This window comes from Podarcis erhardii (genome assembly GCF_964252035.2).
Source record: "Podarcis erhardii genome assembly, chromosome: 6".
NCBI lineage: Eukaryota > Metazoa > Chordata > Lepidosauria > Squamata > Lacertidae > Podarcis > Podarcis erhardii.
Genome location: NC_138510.1, coordinates 21,134,354 through 21,155,585, shown reverse-complemented (window position 1 = coordinate 21,155,585; position 21,232 = coordinate 21,134,354). Strand labels below are relative to the sequence as shown.

The 21,232-nt window shown below is 43.3% G+C and overlaps 1 protein-coding gene across 1 annotated transcript in view; it reads right to left on the bottom strand.

Moving 5' to 3' along the window:
• The window catches only part of PREX1 (phosphatidylinositol-3,4,5-trisphosphate dependent Rac exchange factor 1), a 224,717-nt gene that overhangs the window by 52,158 nt on the left and 151,327 nt on the right, over positions 1 to 21,232 (bottom strand). The window contains exons 12-16 of the mRNA XM_081867463.1: positions 20,230 to 20,333; positions 19,238 to 19,287; positions 15,399 to 15,474; positions 8,962 to 9,034; positions 4,069 to 4,211 (exon numbers count right to left, since the gene is read on the bottom strand). Of these exons, the coding sequence (XP_081723589.1) occupies positions 4,069 to 4,211; positions 8,962 to 9,034; positions 15,399 to 15,474; positions 19,238 to 19,287; positions 20,230 to 20,333 (446 nt within the window). The remainder of the gene's footprint in view (positions 1 to 4,068; positions 4,212 to 8,961; positions 9,035 to 15,398; positions 15,475 to 19,237; positions 19,288 to 20,229; positions 20,334 to 21,232) is intronic.

The following is a 21,232-nucleotide window of genomic DNA, read 5'->3' as shown; positions in this document are numbered from 1 at the left end:
GGGCCCTGGACATTGCCCTCCTGCATATTAGTTTGAAGCAGGCCAAAATGCCTGGCTTGATCTCCGTTGAAATGTAGTGCCGCTGCTGCAGGGGCTGTTCACTAGCCACCTCCCTTGTGAGATTGACAGCGCAACCTATTCATGTCTACTGGGAGGTCAGCCCCACTGACTTAAATGGGACTTGCGCCCAGACGTGATGATGGCCACCAGCACAGATGGCTTTACAAGTGAATTGGGCAGACTCGTGAAGGATAAAGCTCTCAGTGACTACTAGTCGTGGTGGCTATATATTGCCTCTGGTACCAGATGTTGTATGCCTCTTCTTGCAAGCTACCAGAGAGCATGAAACTGAGAGCACTGATGGCGTCGTGCAAGTGGGCTGCATTAGAAGGCCCTTTAGTCTGATGCAGCCGGGCTCCTCCTAAGATAAGTCTATATATTGAAGCTTCAGGCACCAGGCCAATGTTGTTGTTCTTACAGTGGAACCTTGGTTCCCGAACAGCTTAGATGCCGAACAGATCGGCTCCCAAATGGCAGAAACCCAGAAGTAATTGTTCCAGTTTGCAAACGTTTTTTGGAAGCCAAACGTCAGCTGCGGCTTCTGCGGTTTCCGATTGGCTGCAGGAGCTTCCTGCAGCCAATCGGAAGCCACACCTTGGTTCTCAAACCATTTCAGGAGTCAAATGGACTACCAGAATGGATAAAGTTTGGGAACCAAGGTTCCACTTTATTTGCCCATGCTTTCCAAAAATAATAATAATTAAGAGTGAGGCTCTTTAATACACTCTGTTTCTGAATTATTATTTTTCTATTGTGGTTTTACCTTGCTGTTTTACTTCATGTTTTATGGTGGCTTATTATTACAGTATTTTAATTTAAATGGTAGATCATAAGTGCTTTCAATAAACACACGCATAAAAATAAACAGGGCTACTGGATACTACATAAGTTGCCGTCTCTGTAGAAGGTCTATTTGTTTCATGATGAAACTTCCCAGATCAACCCCAGAGTCTTTACATTCCAGTTCTGAAGCCATCATTTATGAACAGCAAAAGAGATATCCTAACACTGGTACATTTTTAGTATCTGGAATTAGGCCTAAGATTTAATTTTCCTGAACTATGTAGAGAATTTTGTATGTTTTTCCAGCATTTCATGTTTCATGCCAATGAACAGAAACAATTGCACAAGCAAACGAAATTAAGTATTTGTTTGAAGAGTGTTTGCTTCACACTGGAACAATTTGCCTTTTGGCATCTGCACATGTCACTTGGCAGAAAACATCAGCTGTTCTTTCCAGCGTTAGGTCAGAACAGGGGATAAAAGACAAGAGGGAATAGAGAGGCAGTCGATTTCTCCTTATGCAATTTGGCATCTGTTGCAAAAAAAAACACCAAAAAAAACATAGCACATTTCAAAAGCCACTCGACTGAGACAATCCATCTTGCTTAAAATTCAGAAGGAACGTAGTGATGGATAAAGGTGCAGATGATGTAATTCATCCTTTCCCAACCTGGTACCCTCTAGATGTTTGGACTGCAATTGCCATCAGCCCCAGCCAGAACAGCTGTGGAAATCACCACATTGGTGAATGCTCCTGCAAGGCAAGGCAGCATCCCAGCCTAGAAACCAAAGAATTCTAACTGTTCCTTCCTGTTCAGGACCCACTGGAGAGGACACACCAGAGCGCACTTTGCCAAGAACCTCTCCAATAGATCAACAATAGATGACCTTCAACCTAGATCTGCCACAGAGTATGCAACTCAACAGGGAGCGATCCCTGATGAAATTAGCTCTCTGGTGAAGTATCTACAGTATATGACGAGCACGTTTTCAAACATGTTTGCCTGCAAATACCTGTTTGTCACAGTCTACATTCTAGGACACATGCTTAGAATGTCCTAGATGCACACCTGAAAAGGTAATGTGTGAGGTGGCACAAAATGGGACTTGTGACCCGTTTGCAAAAAAGCCTGGCTAAAAATAATTGGTCAATAATTCCTCCGAATTGCTTATTTGAACAGGACTTTTTGTTTGTTATTTAATTCTTTTAATCTGCCCTGAATTGCAGATGGAAAGGCACAGTTAAAGCCTTTCAAATTGTTGTTGTTGTTGTTGTTGTTTTATTAACTGCCCTGAACTTCAGTTCGCTGGAAAGGCAAAAGAAAACTTTTTTAATAGGAACAACAATATTTCCCCTTATATATTGACTTTAAAGATCATTTAAAGAACCTGCAGTTAACTTGCAAAACAGAGCATCAGCTGAAAAGGTTCATGCTTGTGAAACTCTTGTTCCATTTGAAATCCCCAAGAGTCCCTGCTTCACTGCAGACCTTGAAGTAGGCCCTAAAAATCCATTTGTTTACAAAAGCCTTCTCTTAAATGATGATTATATTCTGTTGCAGTATATGTATTTTAATTGCATTCTTTGTGTTTTATGGTTTTAATTACATATACCATGCATGGGTTTGGCTTTAAAAAGCAGCCAATGAATATTTCTAAACATATATAAATAAATCAGATCTGTAGACAATGCATAGCAAATGAGAAATATGTCTATTTATTTATTTTTTTCAAATTGGGAGGGAAGGGTGGGTGGCCATTGCGGAACTGTTCTTTTAACAACCTCCTGGTATTAAGGGACTCGGCAATATGTAGTATGATACAGTGCACAGACTGCAAGTTTGAAAACTCATTTTCTCTCTTTGCTAGCTGCAATCAGCACTGTGGCTGGAGGGGCAGAGGCAAGGAAGCAGTGGGGAAAGAAACAACACTGCGGATATGCATGTCTGCTTCAATAAGAAAAATACAGAGCAGCAGCATAAGGGCAGCTGAAGCCATCCACTGGGATACACTTATTCTCTTTAATGGACCTCTGGATCCTTTCCCATGCTTTTTCCAGGCACTCTTTACTGCTCTTCCATTTTGCTATTATCCGCAAAGAGTGTGGCACAGGCCCACTGTCAGGAAATAAGCTTGTTTAGACAGAAAAAGAAAAAGGTAATCAAGACTTATGAAATGATCCATTCAAAAGTGCAACAGAATGGAGCTAGAGCTTATAGAATCAGAATAACAGACCTGAGATACCTAGAAATACAGATGTGAATAGAAAACAAGTGGAAAGAAAGTCACTGCTTTGTGCACACATGGTTAAGAAGCACTAACACACAATCGACATCAGTTCTGTAAGTGAAAATGCCCTCACATTGTGTTCCAAAATACAGTGGTACCTCTACTTAAGTTCACCTCAGGTTATGTATCCTTCAGGAAGCAGCACCTCCAGTTGTGAATTCCTCGGGATCCAACCGGAGCTCCGGAACAGATCCCGTTCACAACCGGAGGTACCACTGTAATCTCTTCTTACTTGTTTTCACTTAAAACTGGTTTAAGAGACATTAACGACCCAATCCCACAGAGCTGCTTGTGGATCTATTTATCAGTTGTCAGTATTCCATGACACACTCTGGAATGACCAAAACACGTAAGTTTGGATGGAGTAATGCATAGATTTGATTCTCACTGTATGAAGTCAAGGGGGATAGGGAGGCTAACCACTCCAGATATGTTCCTGTGCACCCACTATCCATGCAGAAGGCCACTGCTTGAAGAAGGAGAGAGCCTTCTCCCAAAGTAACTTGCACTGGCGGTGTTGTTCCATTCAGTGTGTTGTCTGCAAAGGGATACTAATGAATGAGCCATTAAACATGTGGAAAGGGAGCTTGTTCATGGGGAAAGCCTAAATGGATTGAGTGGGTCACATGCAGGCACCCCTTGCAGAAAGCATGGATATCTAGGGTCAGAGGCAGATGCACATACAGAGTCGGGACAGGACCAGCAACACTCTTCCTTGTTCACGTGATAGCCAATTCACAGATTACATATGAATCAGACAAACAACATGTTAACATTGCAGGGAGAGGAAACTGCAATATATCTCTTGGCAAAGACATGCTTCTTCCCCCAAGAGCTTCACAATCTACAATCTAGTCATACACACATACACACACAGTCATAATGATGGGCTTTTTAAAAAAAGAAGTAGTAAGTGTGTCAGAAGCTCTTCCTTACCAACAAGCTTTTAGCTAAGATGTTTTCAATCAGCTTGAAGTCGTTTCGCAATGGCTTGCTCTTGGAACTTGTACCTTCCATCTCCTCATCGGCATGAAAGCGGAAATACTGAGACTCGTCTTTGAATTCGCTCTTCTCCAGAACTTGAAACCAAAAAGTGGGAAGCGGGTAGGTGTGTCAGTAAATGCCAAGCACAACAGGAATATAAAAGGAACATTGCCATTTAAAACAACAACAACAATAACAAACAGATCACCAACATCAACAGACAATCATATATTCTTTGTTCTTACAACTATCTAACCCACTAGTCTGATCCTCCCAATGCATGAAGTTACATGGTAGGATTCTATATATCCACTTTTCTCTTGCAACATAGATGGAATTGATTTTGGTTTAAAGGTGACATGTTGCAGCTCATTTTGAAGCACATAGCTCCCCCCCCTTTTTTTTTTGTCTCATCAGTGGGAACTTTCTGAAATGGCAATAAATAGGGTGTTTTTTTAAAAAAAGAAAAATCACTGTAAAAAATCACACCTTGCTTTGCATATGAAAATGGCAAACATGATTACCAGATGGATGCTAAAGAGCCACGACCCCTTCCCTCTGAATCACATCTCTCCACTCTTAGCACCTCCACAGAGTTCTCTGATAGTGCTTTCCCTATCCTGCTAGTCCCAGTAGGACAACCATGCTCTCCTCTGCAGTAGCTCTGACACACTGTCCCTGCAGATGGGCATGAGTCTAGGCTGTGTGTAACTGACACAGAATTTGAAATATCCAAGGGAGGACACGAAACAACGGCTGCTTTTCATCCATGTCTTGGAAGAACTCCAGTTAGTAAACATAGGTCCATTGTGAGGTTTCCAAAGGCCAGCCAACTCCATAGAAAGATAAGAGAATGGCCATAGAACTACATTAACTTCTCAGCTGTGTCTCTTCTCCTTCAGCAGTGTTTTGTTTTTGGTTTAACTATTTTCTTGGCTGGAATTCATTGAACCAGAGAGGTCATGTCCTAATATACTCCTTCATCTTCTGGGGCCATGCCACAGGTTGCAGCTATAACAGCTGACGTGTGGAAGAAGTATAATAGAAATCTGTAGACGGCTTGCTAGATTTGAAGTCAGTTGACCCATAACCTGCTAGACTTTGGCCACCATCTGTTGTTGATACTGCACCACACTTGGACCAGTGTGATCAGCAGAGTATGCACAGGTCCAGCAGAACATCAGAGTTTTCTTGCTTTCCAGTAGTCAGTTCCCAATCCATTCTCAATTGAGAAAACTCATTTCCCACTCAGTTCAGACCCTCCAAGTGTCCCTATTTTACAGGGATTTACAGAAGTTGTCCCAGTTTCTGATTTGATCCTGGAATGTCCCTATTTTCATTGGAGAAATGTTGGAGGATATGGAACTATGCGACTTCTGAGCCGAGATAAGTAACTATACAACTTTTAGACGACATTTAAAGGCAGCCCTGTACAGTGGTACCTCTGGTTACGAACTTAATTCGTTCTGGAGGTCCGTTCTTAACCTGAAACTGTTCTTAACCTTAACTTTAGCTAATGGGGCCTCCCGCTGCTGGCGCACAATTTCTGTTCTCATCCTGAGGTAAAGTTCTTAACCTGAGGTACTACTTCCAGGTTAGCAGAGTCTGTAACCCGAAGTGTTTGTAACCCGAGATACCACTGTATAGGGAAGTTTTTTAATGTTCAATGCTTTATTGTGTTTTTATATATGTTGGAAGCTGTCCAGAGTGGCTGGAGCAACCCAGTCAGATGGGCAGGGTATGAATAATAACGTTGTTGTTGAAAAGGACATCCCTATTTTCATTAGAGAAATGTTGGAGGGTATGTCAGTTCAGTTCAAAGTATAACGTGTTTATTGTCCCATGCACAGGACAAGCATGAACACCCTAGCTACATTAGCTTTAAGAGATGCTGGTACATCATGAACTAATCATTTATAATAAAGTTCTTCTGGTCTTAGAAGTAAACCTTGTAAGGATACAAGTATACAGAGAGATCCACTAGCACTTTACCTTGCTAGCTCACCATACTATACTGAACCCGTACAGCATGTAACATTCAGGTTCTCTGCTGATCCCTTGCACTGAGCAGAAAACCTCTTCTCAGTGAATACCTGACACTGCTGCCAATGATGCAGAATGCAGCCTTGCCTTTGCGCATACACACATTCCTTAGAAAAAGGGAGGGCGGATGAGTCATGCTCCAGGTATTTAGCCTTGGACTGGTTCTAAGCCACTCAATGCAGTTGGTGGGCTAACTCTAAACAGAATCCAGACATGGGGTCTAGGCTGCCCCAAACTATACCAACATGGCTGTCGCATGCAACCTGATAGAATCTTGCGAGTTGGAAGGGACCCAAGGCTTAGCTCCTGCAATGCAGGAATCTCAGCTAAAGCATCCATGACAGATGGTCACCCAACCTCTGCTTAAAAACCTCCAAGGAAGGAGAGTCCACAATCTCTGTGCCAAACAGCTCTTACTGTCAGAAAGTTTTTTCCCCCAAATGTTTAGTCAGAATCTCCTTTCTTGTAACTTGAAGCCACCGCCTTGAGTCCTACCCTCCAGATCAGGAGGAAACACCCATATACTACAAGCTGCTCTCTATTTTCTTCCTTTTATTTTCTGAGTTCGTCCTAAACAAAAGCACTATATATGAACACACCCTGTGGTCACCTCTCCATTGCTGTGACATTTGGTCTAACTGAACAAAGAACAGTTAGAAGGAGAGTGCATGTTTGTGAGTGGAGACAGTTTTAAGTTCTATATACCTAGAATAGAGGCCTGGCGCAAGAACGCAGCTGCCAGTCTTTGTTGAGGGCCCAACCTGGAGCCAGTCCTGCCAGCATCTCAATGTAAATGATCTTAGGCGGGACTGATGGAAAGGGCCCCTACCTAAGACCATGGAGGGTAACTGCAGGTTAGCAGAGACAAAATGAACCAGTGGTCTAATAGTATACAATAACATCTTATATAATGAACTCCACCCACTACTGATGTAGAAAAACTAAATCTCAGCTATTACCTGCTTATCTTCTTACTAAAACATACATACTACAAGCCATGTAGTCACAAAGACACAAACACACCCTTGATTCAAAGAGAACGTTTGGAAGAGTAAAAATGATTAAGTTTTCACACATGGAGGTTCAAATTGTAGGGTTTGCCTTTTTAGAAATAGCTTTCTTTTTATAGCTCTCAAATGGATGTCTGGGGCCACTTCAGTGTCTAAAATACAATAGCAGAGGTGGGAACAGAAAAAGAAGAGGGAAATGAATGACATTAATCAAAAGTTCCAGTTACAGATAGGTAGCCGTGTTGGTCTGCCATAGTCAAAACAAAACAAATTCCTTCCAGTAGCACCTTAAAGACCAACTAAGTCAGTTCTTGGTATGAGCTTTCGTGTGCATGCACACTTCTTCAGATACAATGTGTATCTTCAGATACAATGTGTATCTGTGTATCTGAAGAAGTGTGCATGCACACGAAAGCTCATACCAAGAACTGACTTAGTTGGTCTTTAAGGTGCTACTGGAAGGAATTTGTTTTGTATTAATCAAAAGCTGCCTGACAATGGGCTCAGGGTCTGAGAGCTGCACCATGAACAAAGGAAAGGTGTAGGGAAATGGCTGGATGTGGGGAGATCAGTTTTCATTTGGGGGCAGATCTTCACTACTGAATGGGAAGCAATCAGGACATAGGGCATTGCTTGCAAATTGTGGGGGGGGGGGGGCAGGCCTATTCGGTCTAATTTGCTCCCTTACGTGCTTGAAGAGAAACGTTTTATCTGCTGCTTGAAGTGGACTGGAGGAGCACTGTTATGCCCCAGCACAGGCGGAGGATCTGCTCAAAATCTACCTCAGACTTTACAGAAGAGGCAAAGATAGAATAAGCGAAGTCTGAGGTAAATTTTCAATAAATTATTATTGAAACAAACTGAACAATAAAAATAAGTTCTCTTATTAATTACTAATTCCTTTCTACCTTGATTTAACACACACACCCCAACCCTCAGAGACTTCAACCAAATGAATTGGAAGTGGGGGTGCTCTGTTTTTACTTCCTGCTTTTACCCCCTAATGGTAGGTAGGGGGTATCACAGCAAGGTGGGGATAAGCAAGGTAAAGAGACCACATAAATTCACTCGCGTCCCCCAAGAGGGCTTTTTATGAGGAACTCCCTTCCCCCCCCAAAAAAAAATGTGATTTTGAAAAGTAAGAATTTATATTTTTAATAATAATAATATTTTTATTAAATTGTTATATTTCTATTTTATTTTTGGATTTCACTGCTTCTGTGGGCCCCCTGCTGTGACGTCACGATCCCCAATCCACCCAAAATGTGTCCTTGATTTTTTTAATTAAATGTAGCCATATTTAGACTTTAGCCACACCCACTTCCCCACTTTGCCCCTCCCTCTTTGCCATGCAGCCCCTCAGAGTGTTTCGCTCTGGCCTACAAGAGGAGCCCTGGCCCAACTCCTGGCAGGTCTATCACTGTCATCAGTCATCTATAGTTATTTGCAGGCTATTTTCAGGGCACACTTTCCTGTGGCACAACTGCCCTTTGCTTATGCACAGTGATCAGCAGGGAGAGGCCCTCCCCTTGGTCTCTTCCAGCTGCATAATTTTCTGCATGAAGCAGAAGATACCCTACAGGTTCGTGTACACCTTGCAATTTTAATATAGATGGCAAAATGGTTTGGCTTTTGGCTCTCCTTCCATCTTACAGGCCCGGTTCGGTGGCTGTTTCGTACTCTGCACTGGTGGCAACATTATGCAGCAGAAGGTTCTGCCACATTTCCTGGTTAATGAGACAATGTGAGGTCCCTGTTAATTGGCTAGGAGAAGGGGATATTGATGAATTACCATGGTGCATGAAGCCATTGTTGCAGAATCCAACGCCCAGCGCGACAGCTTCCTCCCTCGTCTGACAGTCTCCCTGGTAACAAGAGAGGACAAATGTTACACCTCAGACCACTTCCTAATTCACAGAACTTCCCCCCCAGTCTGTGACCGGGTCCCAGCTCTCAAATTAATGCGGCACTCTTTGCAAAGAAACAAAAGTAAGCAATTAAAATGGGACTCCCTTTGCCTGAATCCCATTCATTCCTATATATAGTGCCTCTTGCCTCCCACAGGAATTGGAAGCACAAAGACCAGAGCTCCGGAAAGCAGCTGTTTTAACAGTACAAACACAGCACATTACCTCAATGCAGAGACCTTCTTTAACTGGCAATTGCAATAGTCTGAATTTACTGCCCATTGGCTACAGACAATAAAACACCTCTTTAGAGTGAGAGGCAGCCAAACCCACGATGGAACAAGGGTGAAGACTCCTCATTCAGACTTCCCAAAGGTCAGTTTTAATACAATTTCTATATGACACTGTTGCCCCCCACAGAGAAAACCACGTCTGCTTTAAAAAGAAATAACCCATACCCCTGCCAGTTACATTATTTGAATGAATGTTAGTTTACAATATTTCCAGGAATGATGCAATGGGTGTTTCTGGCTGACCTGGAAAAAGCAGACAAAAATGTTTGTTTTGGTGCCTGATTTGTGTGGGTAGTCAACTGAAGTAGAACCACACCAGCATAGCTCCATGAGGAAAGCTGTTGATATGAGCCTTTTCCCATGTGTACCGGGCAGTTTTACAACCATTAAGTGAACTCCCATTCCCCATTGAAAGAGATTCTTCTTCGTGTTCCATCCCCATTTAAACCTGGACATACTTTCCCCTTCCGCGGTGATAGCAAAAGCTATGTCACACAGCTAAGGAAACTTAACTCCTATCCTAACATATTTTGTATTGGAAAAGTCAACAGCATTGCTACAACCTATCCATAAATATTTCTTGCTTAGGTCTAAAAGGTAAAGGGACCCCTGACAATTAGGTCCAGTCGTGACCGACTCTGGGGTTGCGGCACTCATCTCGCTTTCTGGCCAAGGGAGCCGGCGTACAGCTTCCGGGTCATGTGGCCAGCATGACCAAGCCGCTTCTGGCAAACCAGAGCAGCACATGGAAACGCCGTTTACCTTCCTGCTAGAGCGGTACCAATTTATCTACTTGCACTTTGATGTGCTTTCGAACTGCTAGGTTGGCAGGAGCAGAAACCGAGCAACGGGAGCTCACTCTGTTGCGGGGATTCGAACTGCGGACCTTCTGATCAGCAAGTCCTAGGCTCTGTGGTTTAACCCACAGCATCACCCATGTCCCTCTGCTTAGGTCTAAAATCTGACTAATCATTTTATTTCAGGGGATCACCATCATGGTGCTCACAGGTCCCAATGCTGTGTTCAGGCCCTGCTTGAAGGCTTCCTATAGGCTAATGTGAATGTTCACTTTGTCAATAAAGAATTAAACACCAGCTGTTTGTCCTCCTTGGGCTGGCTGTGCTCAGAACAGCAACACAAGAGAACCTCAATCTGATCGGTCTAAGGATCTAATAATGTCTCTTGTTGAGACAACTGTGCACCAAACCTGCCTGTTTAGTTACTGGTACAAACTGCTGCTATAGAAACTTCTCACCTCATGAGAGGAGAGAAACATAAATTAAGTTTTGGGACTGCTTTGCTTCCCCTTTTTCCGTTGAAGCACTTCCTTTTCCCTGCAACTGAGAGAAGGGGAAACCGGTTGGGCCACAATGCAAAAAGAAACAAAACAACTTGGTAGCATCAATTCCCTTTTTCGTCTCTAGCTGCTGAAATAGAAGTACTATTTGAAAGGTGAATGGACAACAGCAACTCTCTCCTTGCTGGGGAGAGGTTTGCAATGTGTGCCTGTAGTAGCTGTAATGTGTGCCTGTAGTAATGTGTGCCTGTAGCAGCTGTTAGAACCAATAGCTGCAACAAGTGCAAGGAAACTTAGATAAATGTAGCAGCTGCCATGTGAAAACTGAGACTAGGCTGTATTTGTCTTTATACACTAAGACTAGTCCAGTACTGCTTTCAGCTTCAACAAACTCAACAAACACAGAAGCTACTGCTGATTCCTAAAGGACAAACATCACAAAATGCTGCAAGTGTTGACCAGATCTCTTTCTCAATTTTCCTGTAGTACAGGCAAACCAGAGGGTAGTATCAAACTACATGAAACTTTTCGACATTAATATAATTTCTAGGCTTAACTTACATTCCCCCCCCCATACAATTTCCTGCCCCAGGGCTTTCTGTGAGTTAAACGGGGAAATAGTTCATAATCCGCAAGGGGCCACAATGTCATTTTATCTACCCCCAAACTGTGTTTAAATCGAAGAGGAAATGGTTTTTGACACCATTCTTAAGCAAGCCTTTGGGAATCCAATCTGCTTACAAGCAACTGCACGTAAAGTCTTAGAGCAGATGACTTCTCCAGCAAACTTGGCTTGCAGTCATCATAATGCAGCTTGGACTTGGACATTATTTCTTGCAAAACAGCAACTTTCAGGTCAAAGAGGTGACTAAAAATAAAACATTGCAAATCCTCTCTGCATACTCCAGATACCATACAAAGCCTTCCCAAATGGAAAAAGAAGAGCAAAAACAAAGTTTAAGAATGGTTCAGATAACAGAATTTGAATGGCTTACATCTGAGCACAGCTGGAAGCCAGTCTGGGCCTATGGCTGGAACATTGGCAAAGGAGTTGCAGACTACATGGCAAAAGAGCATGTAACTTAGAAATCCACTTAGAATTTCTGGATATTAAGTGGCATATAATTACTTGGAATAATATTGGCTTGTATTCAATGTTGCACCTATGCCTCTTGTTCTGTTGGTGCAAGGATTTTTTCTTGTATAACAGAACTCACCACAATGCCCCTTCCGATCTTCAGGAGGAGGGGGGGTTGTGGGATCACGACCCCGCCCACACTCGCTCTCGCGAGGCTGGCGTCAGCCTCGCGGGAGACAGGGATTCCCCCAATTAGCATACCCTGTGGCGCCAGCCAATCGGCTGGCGGCAGGGGCGGGCCTTCGTAGGGCCACTTAAGGTCAGGGCAGCCCCTGGCTCGCCCCCTTTCTTCCCTGGAGACGACCAATACCCTTCTTTCCTGTAATCAATAAAGTTGTGGCCATTTTCGCCCATTAACCTAAAACTCTGTGTCCGTTGTCTTCATTTATTCCACCTGTGGGGGGGAGGGAATAGCCACACAACCACCATACAACCCCTAAATCTCTTCTGGGAGTTCTCCCAAGTCTCCAAAGTAGATCTCGGAAGAGCACGGGGAGGAGAGGGAGGGGAAGTTCTGTTGTGCAAGGGTAAATCCTTACAGTAATGGAATGAGTGCAGTAGATACCATCCTAATACTTGTCTCTAAATGTTTAGCCTCAACAACAACAAAAAACATTTTTAAATGTTTTTTTTCTGATTAAAAATGTGCTGTTGTATTATTTGCAGAGTCTGTATGCCACTGATTGCTAGCTACATGGAATGTCAACAGGACAGGGCTACTGCCTGCATATTCTGCTGGTAGGCATCTAAGAAGCATCTTATTCTTCTATTCAATTATGGCAAAATGTTGCTTTCTCTCAAATGCTTGGCATACAGGACTGACACCACAATCCAAATGAGCTTGATTAGCTTGATCTGCCTGCTAAGTCAAAGGCAGGACCATATAACACCGTTGTACTATAAAGGTATGTGATCTTGTTCTGGAATAGCAATACATGCCCTGCCAGGTTACTCACTTTTTTATTATTAAAGATTAAGCACATTTTAGAACTTAATCCGTGAGAAAATGAAAAGGGGAAGCCAGGAACATACGGTACATACATATCTTGTTTCCAATAGGAGTGGGAGGCATATATTTAAGGGGGAAGCTGACTCTACAGGCCATGTGGGAACACCAAAGTATCCAGAAGGCACAACAGCAGGAAACCCCAGGAAAGTTATGTTTCCTGCTTCTAGAAGTTACAGGACTTATTGCTACATGTGCAGCACGTCCATATACATTTCTGTCCATATACAGCATAGGGGTCATACACTTCTCTTTTACTACTGAACAATTTTTTTCTCCAGTATCTATGTAATTTGGAGCACACCAATGCTTTTTTCTAAGGGACGCGGGTGGCGCTGTGGTCTAAACCACAGAGCCTAGGGCTTGCTGATCAGAAGGTCGGCAATTCGAATCCCCATGATGGAGTAAGCTCCTATTGTTCGGACCCTGCTCCTGACAACCTATCAGTTCGAAAGCACGCAGTGCAAGTAGATAAATAGGTAGTGCTCTGGCGGGAAGGTAAACAGTGTTTCCGTGCACTGCTCTGGTTCACCAGAAGCGGCTTAGTCATGCTGGCCACATGACCCGGAAGCTGTCTGCGGACAAACGCTGGCTCCCTCGGCCTATAAAGTGAGATGAGCGCCGCAACCCCAGAGTCGTCTGCGACTGGACCTAACAGTCAGGGGTCCTTTACCTTTTTTATGCTCTTTTCAGCACTTGCTTTGAGCCAGGCCAATGGCTATACACTGTGCACCATCTACACAGTATTGAATAGCTCAGTCAGGAGAACATGAGACTCTTCATATCAGGGTTGTGGGTTCAAGTACCACCCTGGACAAAGAGATTCCTGCATTGCAGGGGGTTGGACTAGATGACCATTGTGGTCCCTTCCAACCCTACAATTCTATGATTCCCTGAAATCCTGGAAAACTATTGTCACTAAGTGTCAACAAGATTGACCAAGACTGGCCAACAGTCTGTATTGGTCCAAAAAATAGAGTGATAACTAGTTATTTCTACTCTGGGACACTCACCCAATTTTACAGCCTTGAGAAATTGGAACTTGGTTGAGCCAAAAATGAGTTCTGGCCATTAATGGTCCAACTGTTCAAATTCCAAATCTTGCAGCTCAGATGGTCTATACCTGGTCAGATGTTGGCATGTTGCTACAATCCTATGCCAAATTTCTCTTTTTTTCCCCTCCCACATCAACAGTGTGCAGTGGCTGAACGTGCTTTCTTGTGTTAGGCTAACAACATGAACTGTAATGAGGACACTCCAATGGGTCAGTTAACCCTACTAAGCCACTGAATAAGAGGACATTACATAATGCTAAGTTTATGTAATATATTACAGCTTCAATTGCAAACATGTTTAATGATATTTGATGCCCATTCTGTGCTCTTATAGAAGTTAAACACAGAGTAGGTGTCCCTGTCATCTCACATTACATAGCTGCTTTCAAAAGTTCTCTCAACTCTGGCTATATCTTGTACACAAAAATCAACAAGTTCATTGAGGGGGTGAACATGGACGAAAAATTATATACTCAATAAGGCAGAAAGTGTCTCTTACATGATTGCTTCTCTGGATCTTTAGATATTGATGTGGAAATGAAAACCAGACTCTTCCATTAGTAAGTGATCTACTTGGCTGTTTGAGCCCAAATTACAAACAGAAGGAACAGTTCTTCAAAACTCTGCCAAGCAATTAAATCTAAACGAGTATAGGGCTAACTTATTTGAAAAATGAAAACTTAAGATATTTATTTGTGCTGGATTCATATGAAGGCTTACTCAGAAGTAAGACCCACTGTGTTCACTGATACTTACTCTAAGGTAAGTTTGCAAAGGACTGCAGTTTGGGTCAAAAATAATAGTATTTTCCATAGTTTTCAGTATCCAAAAATGGCTCTATTGGAAGCAGATTTTTAATAGTTGGCTATGGCATTAGCCCACTACAGGTGTGTATGGTTTATGGGGTGTTAGGGGAGGCGGAGTACTTCTGGTGGGAGACACACCGTGCTCCTTCTCGGGTAGTTTGTCCACCTTTGGTCCCCACCCTACACTCAACTCTCACCTGTGGCTCCTATAAGCTGTAAGCATGCGAAAGTGACCAAACCCTGAGAATGGCTTCGACTGGCCGGCTAAACCAGGTGAGGGTAGCCAATGGGTCTCAAACCCTCAGTGCAGGACTTCCCCTGCATTGCAAAGACAGGCTCTGGTGCATTGAATGGATAAGACCAATAATGGGTCCAACATGTGCATGTGATGCAGAGGGAAGTGAGGGGCAGATGAAGCACATCAACCTGGGAAGGTAGCCCACCCAGGAGAAGGAAAACTCTGATCCTAAACCTCTACTGCCTTGTGGGATATCTTCAGGAGAAGAAAAGGCTATAAACCCTATGTAAATCCAGAGTGGAGCCCTTAAGGCAGTTGGATGGCACCTTGTAATGCCTCCTTTTGGCAACTCCTGCAGCCAAGCTGGTGCCAAGCATCTTTCTCTGCTTTCCTTTGGACCACGTTAGTGAGGCTGATGCTTCAATGCAATAAAACTGTGAAAGGTGCAACAGCTGAAGCAAAACATCAACATGCATCTGCTGTCATTACCTGAGCAATCAGCCAATCCACCAGCTTGCTTGCTGGGATCACTGACTTGTAGGTCTTCAAGTGGTAGTCTCGGTCTCTACAGAAAGAAAAATGGAAAGCTCATTAGCAACATGGTTGTTAGTAACATGAACAATGCCGTAACTTAGGCAGAAAGAGTAATTATAGAAAGGAGATTTCTCTATGTAATTTATAGTTCTCCACTAATGTGATCACCACATTGAAATTCTTGGCAGTTCCCATGGACATTCCACGCAGGGCAGGGAATCCCAAGTATTGCTAGGATGTTCCCACTGAACTCCAGCAATTCATACCAGTCTTAAATCTGTTGGTATGTATAGCATTTATTGGTATGTATGTACATTTATTATTATTATTATTTATTATTAGCTAAGAAAGGGTTTTGTTTACAGTTCTCCCTGGATACTAATTTCTACCCACCTTCCTAGTACAGAAAGCAATACTTGTTCTTGCATGTTGTTCGCTTAATGCTGTTGGAGCTGATGTATTCAAAAGAAGCCCCTAATGGTATGCCCCAAGGTCAGTAACATTTTCTCAGCTGAAGCGATTATCATTTTTTGAAGTGTGTATGAATCATTTGCTTAATGGATGAAATACACATGTGTGGAAGCATGAGTGTGCACACACAAACACACTCCAGCACCACTTTCCCCTGGGGTTACAGTGTCTTCAATTAAACAGAATTCCGATTCATGAAATGCCTTTGTGCTCCAGGTGCTATTTGCATGACAATGATTTGTCACTCACAACACCACATCTGCTACATAACTGGGAAATAAGAAGTCAACTGCAAAAAAGGGGGGGAGGGGGGTTGCAGCCTCTTCCTTTTAGCGAGCATTGCAACAAGGCTTGTTTTCCTCATCCTAAGAATTTGTTTTATGTGATCAGCAGCATTTGGTTTAAGAAACAAACAGACCATGTGACCATGTATCCCTCTTTCAAGCATGGCTAGCTATAGTGCCCATCTGAAAGCTAAAACAGGGAATCGTTATATTTCAATACTTCAAATAAGCAGAGAATGTTTTACAAATAATGTTACACATATGAGGAAAGAATGTTTAAACAATGTGCCAAAGTAAGAATTATTTTCTAAGATTACCTCCTATGAATGTTTCACTTTGACCCAGTAGATTGTATCTCAATTCCTGGAGTTCTACCAAATGAAATGATCTGGCACTTATTCCATAAATATTATATATCAGTTGCTTTAGTTTCTAACTGAATTGGGAGTACGCTTATGATAAAAGGAGGAAAACACGTCTTACCAAACATGTTTGGTGGAAGTAAGCTGAATTTCAGCAATACAGGCTGGTAATGTCTCTGAGATCTGTGTACTTAAAAAGACTAGCAATTGGTATATGGCAGTCAGGATGCTCAATGAGAAATAAGATAGAGGCCAATCAAACTGTGGAGTTGCTTGGAGATTCATGGAATTAATTGTGTATGTCATAAACACGAATCAGTTTGTTGTACAAGTATCTCACCCTGTGCTCAGAGGGTAGGAACAAAAGAATGACCGACCTATTGCTGTGATGTCCTAGGACAGGGATGGGGAACTCATGGTCTTCAGATGTTGTTGGACTGCAACTCCCAGCATCCCTGGCTATCAGCTGTGCTGATGAGTGTCTAACAACATCTGGAGGGCCATGGAACCAAATGAAGTTTATTAAAACAATAAAGGTAAAGGTAAAGGTACCCCTGCCGGTACGGGCCAGTCTTGCCAGACTCTAGGGTTGTGCGCTCATCTCACTCTATAGGCCGGGAGCCAGCGCTGTCCGCAGACACTTCCGGGTCACGTGGCCAGCGTGACAAGCTGCATCTGGCGAGCCAGCGCAGCACACGGAATGCCGTTTACCTTCCCGCTGGTAAGCGGTCCCTATTTATCTACTTGCACCCGGGGGATTCGAACCGCCGACCATGCGATCGGCAAGTCCTAGGCGCTGAGGTTTTACCCACAGCGCCACCCACGTCCATTAAAACAATACAAAATACAAAACCTATTGGCACAGCTACTCTTGCTAACTGGAACCTAAAGCTTAAACCTGTTCCTGTTAATGTAGAGGACACAGGACTAAGAGAAATGGCCTTTGCCACTAAGTGCTCATAACTTATCTTTGAATGATACTCCTTCAAAGTTCCACACTGCCCAGAATGGTCCATTCCTCATAGGAAACCCCCGGGACTGTGGGCACCTAGCTATCACTGGCAACCACTGGCCCTGTCTTTTCCCCCCAAGCAATTCTGATGCCCTTATGAATGTGTCCAGGGCAGCTGTTTACTAGCTCCATCTGGTATGCAGGCTGAGACCCCACCTGCCCGCGGACTGTCTCACCAGAGTGGTGCATGCTCTAGTTATCTCCCGCTTGGACTACTGCAATGTGCTCTACGTGGGGCTACCTTTGAAGGTGACCCGGAAACTACAACTAATCCAGAATGCGGCATCTAGACTGGTGACTGGGAGCGGCCGCCGAGACCATATAACACCAGTCTTGAAAGACCTACACTGGCTCCCAGTACATTTCCGAGCACAATTCAAAGTCTTGGTGCTGACCTTTAAAGCCTTAAACGGTCTCGGGACAGTATACCTGAAGGAGCGTCTCCACCTCCATCGTTCTGCCCGGACACTGAGGTCCAGCGCCGAGGGCCTTCTGGCAGTTCTCTCGCTGCGAGAAGCCAAGTTACAGGGAACCAGGCAGAGGGCCTTCTCGGTAGTGGCGCCCGCCCTGTGGAACGCCCGCCCACCAGATGTCAAAGAGAAAAATAACTACCAAACTTTTAGAAGACATCTAAAGGGAAGCTTTTAATGTTTAATAGGTTATTGTATTTTAGTGTTTTGTTGGAAGCCGCCCAGAGTGGCTGGGGGGACCCAGCCAGATGGGCGGGGTATAATTTTTATTATTATTATTATTATTATTATTATTATTATTATTATTATTACCAGGGGTCATGTAGACTTGCAAGCTACCATAACCCCCAGCAGTGGGGAGTCCAGAAGGCTCCTTGGTTTTCTGAGGCATTCCAGGGTCAGCTAGAGCAGAGGTTTGATCAAACACAGGTATGAGCCTACCATTAGATAGCTCAATTGGTAGAACATGAGACTCTTTCATCTCAGTGTAGTGGGTTTGAGCCCCACGTTGGGCAAAAGATTCCTGCAATGCAGGGGGTTGGACTAGATGACCCTCATGGTCTCTTCTGACTCTATGATGCTATGTTGCAGCGGTGGTGACATACACAGCAAAGGTTTAATAGACTGGTAAATCAGCTGGATTCAGACCAGTGTGGTATAACTGAGAAATTTATCATCCATGATGAATGTGATGCCACAATTAGTGCAGGTCCATTGGAAGTCCCTGGAGCATCATCTAGCTACAACCTGTGGAATCAGTTCCAGGTGTTGCAGTTTGAGGACGTGGAACTACATCCTTGCTCATTATGACTAGTGAAATCTAGGATGAAGAGATTTGCTTGATGGGTCTAGGAAGTGGCTAATTCTTAGGAACCTCAGTTTTGTCTTTTCCCCCCAAGCAATTCTGATGCCCTTATGAATTTGCAATCGTGGTGGCAAAAGCCAAGGGTTTTTTTTGAATAAGATTCCCAGGGGTCAGAATATGACTTTGGTGTCCCACGTGGCAATCTGCCTCCAAAGATGTGAGCTACCCTGATTCGCACCTCTCAGAGTAACATGCAGAACAGCCTGCATCTCCCAAGCAGAAAAGGGCTTTACTACATTTACGTAAGGGAAGGGAAGCGATTTCAACTGATGTGACCGTAGGCAGCAGCAAGACAGGCAAAATACGAAAGCATTGTGATAATATACTTACTTTATCACCGGAGTGTAAAGACTGTGGAGGCGGCAGTAGAGCCTCACACCCTGCAGAGAGAAATGAACGCAGGCTTGAAATTTCAAAACAGATATAATATTATCTAAAACACATGTGGAGGACCTGCAGCAGTGAGTCTGGCTAATTTTTCTCTCCAGGCATTTAGCGGCACCTTATTGCTGTTTATTTGCTGCAATTGTACTGATTCTTACCCTGTGGTTGATGAAGCTTGTGGATTTTTGTGGTGTTTTATTAAATTACTGTTTTGACTTGTATAATTAGCCTTGAGGATCTTACGGTCAAAATGGCAGGATAAAAATATCATACACAAACAAACAAACAATTAAAATGCAGCAACAGTTTGCTGACCTTTGCATACCAATCCTAAATGTAAAAACATGTGTGTTTTGCTGACTCTATATATAAAGACACACAAACATACATGCGCACGCACACTTTAAAGTAAGCTACTTTCATTCAGCTATTGACCATGAGGTTTTATATTTCTGGTCTTCCACTCTAAAACATCTGACCTTATTTTGACATAGACTGTACAGAACATCTCCGTGTATGGCTACATAAAACTTGCTGCAGCTTCTTCCTGCTGAATGAGATAGTCAAATATTCATGGAGAAAGAGGGGGAAAGGAGTGAATCTCTTTCGGTCTCTTAAAGAGCAATCCAACCCAGAGCAATGGTTTGGGCGGAAGGCTCTTTCTCCCCAGTTTATCCAGTTCAGTCAGCCTTCTGCCAGATGCAAGGGCAGGGGGCCTGCTGGAAGCATCCCTGCCTGTGAGGACCATCTGAAAGTCCTGAAAAGGGCATTCCAAGGGCAGGGTTGAGTTGACTCGGGATCCACTAGATCCCCATATCTCTCGTGCAGTTGCACTGGGCCCAGAATAGCAATTTGACCAGTGCTTCAAAGCAGATTACGAATAAGCTCATTGTTATAACAAACTCTGGCTATGCCACAACGTCAACCCAAAAAAATACCTTGGACATGATGTCTTCCAATTCACTCCTTGGCTTGTAAGTCCCATCATCATAGCGAAACCTGTACATCACCTGCTCATTCTTGAACTGGTGCTTATCTGAAACTGAAGCAGCAGAACAATAAATCAGCAACCTCTGGAGGACCACAAATCCCCCAACTATGAAGTAATGTATTCTGTTCTTCGGGCAATGAAGGTAGCAACTACTTTTCTCTTGCTTTTTCACACAGTTAGGAAAAACACCCCTGACATTGTAATACAAAAAAGATTATCAAAGACATCAGACAAGCTTAATCAAATGACTTCCCAGTTAAGAATTGGCTTGAGATCATTTGCTCTGAAATTGAGGCAACTGAAGGTTTGGGACCTGAGGTAGAAAAAGTATGGGTGCTTTGAAGTGATTTTCCAGCCACGTGCACCTGAGGGATGGAAGAGGAATCCCTGCTGCATAAATGACAAGAGGATATATGGCTTTCTGCAATAGTAATAAAAAGCAAAAGAAGAAAACTAGCCCGTCTTTAAAGAGAAAAACCCTGCAATCTGGTCATCCTACAAATAAACAAACAGGGTACCATTTCACACATTACTCTGAAGCAAGCCCTGTTTTTGCACAAAATATACACTCAGAAAGCTGAATCCAATTATATTACAATAAGAAATGTACCTATATGGCACACAGGCTCGCTGCAGTAACTCTTTCTTTTCGTATGTACTCTGAGTGGAAATAATGCAACCAACTCCAATAACAGAATTCAACAATGGCAATTCACTGTAGTCACAGTTTCAAAAGAATCTGCTCAGTTAACAGCGATCCATTTTGCATGGGGGTTCCAATCTAAGTGCGCCCCACCACCATTTTGCCCTCTTCAGGGCCAAAAAGACCCACACATCAGCATTCACACATCAATTGGATGTGCCTAAAATGGTCAGCACCTGTACAAACAACCTTGGGGCCCTTCAGCTGCAGAGGGCCCTAATTCTGAACACACCACACATACCTATGA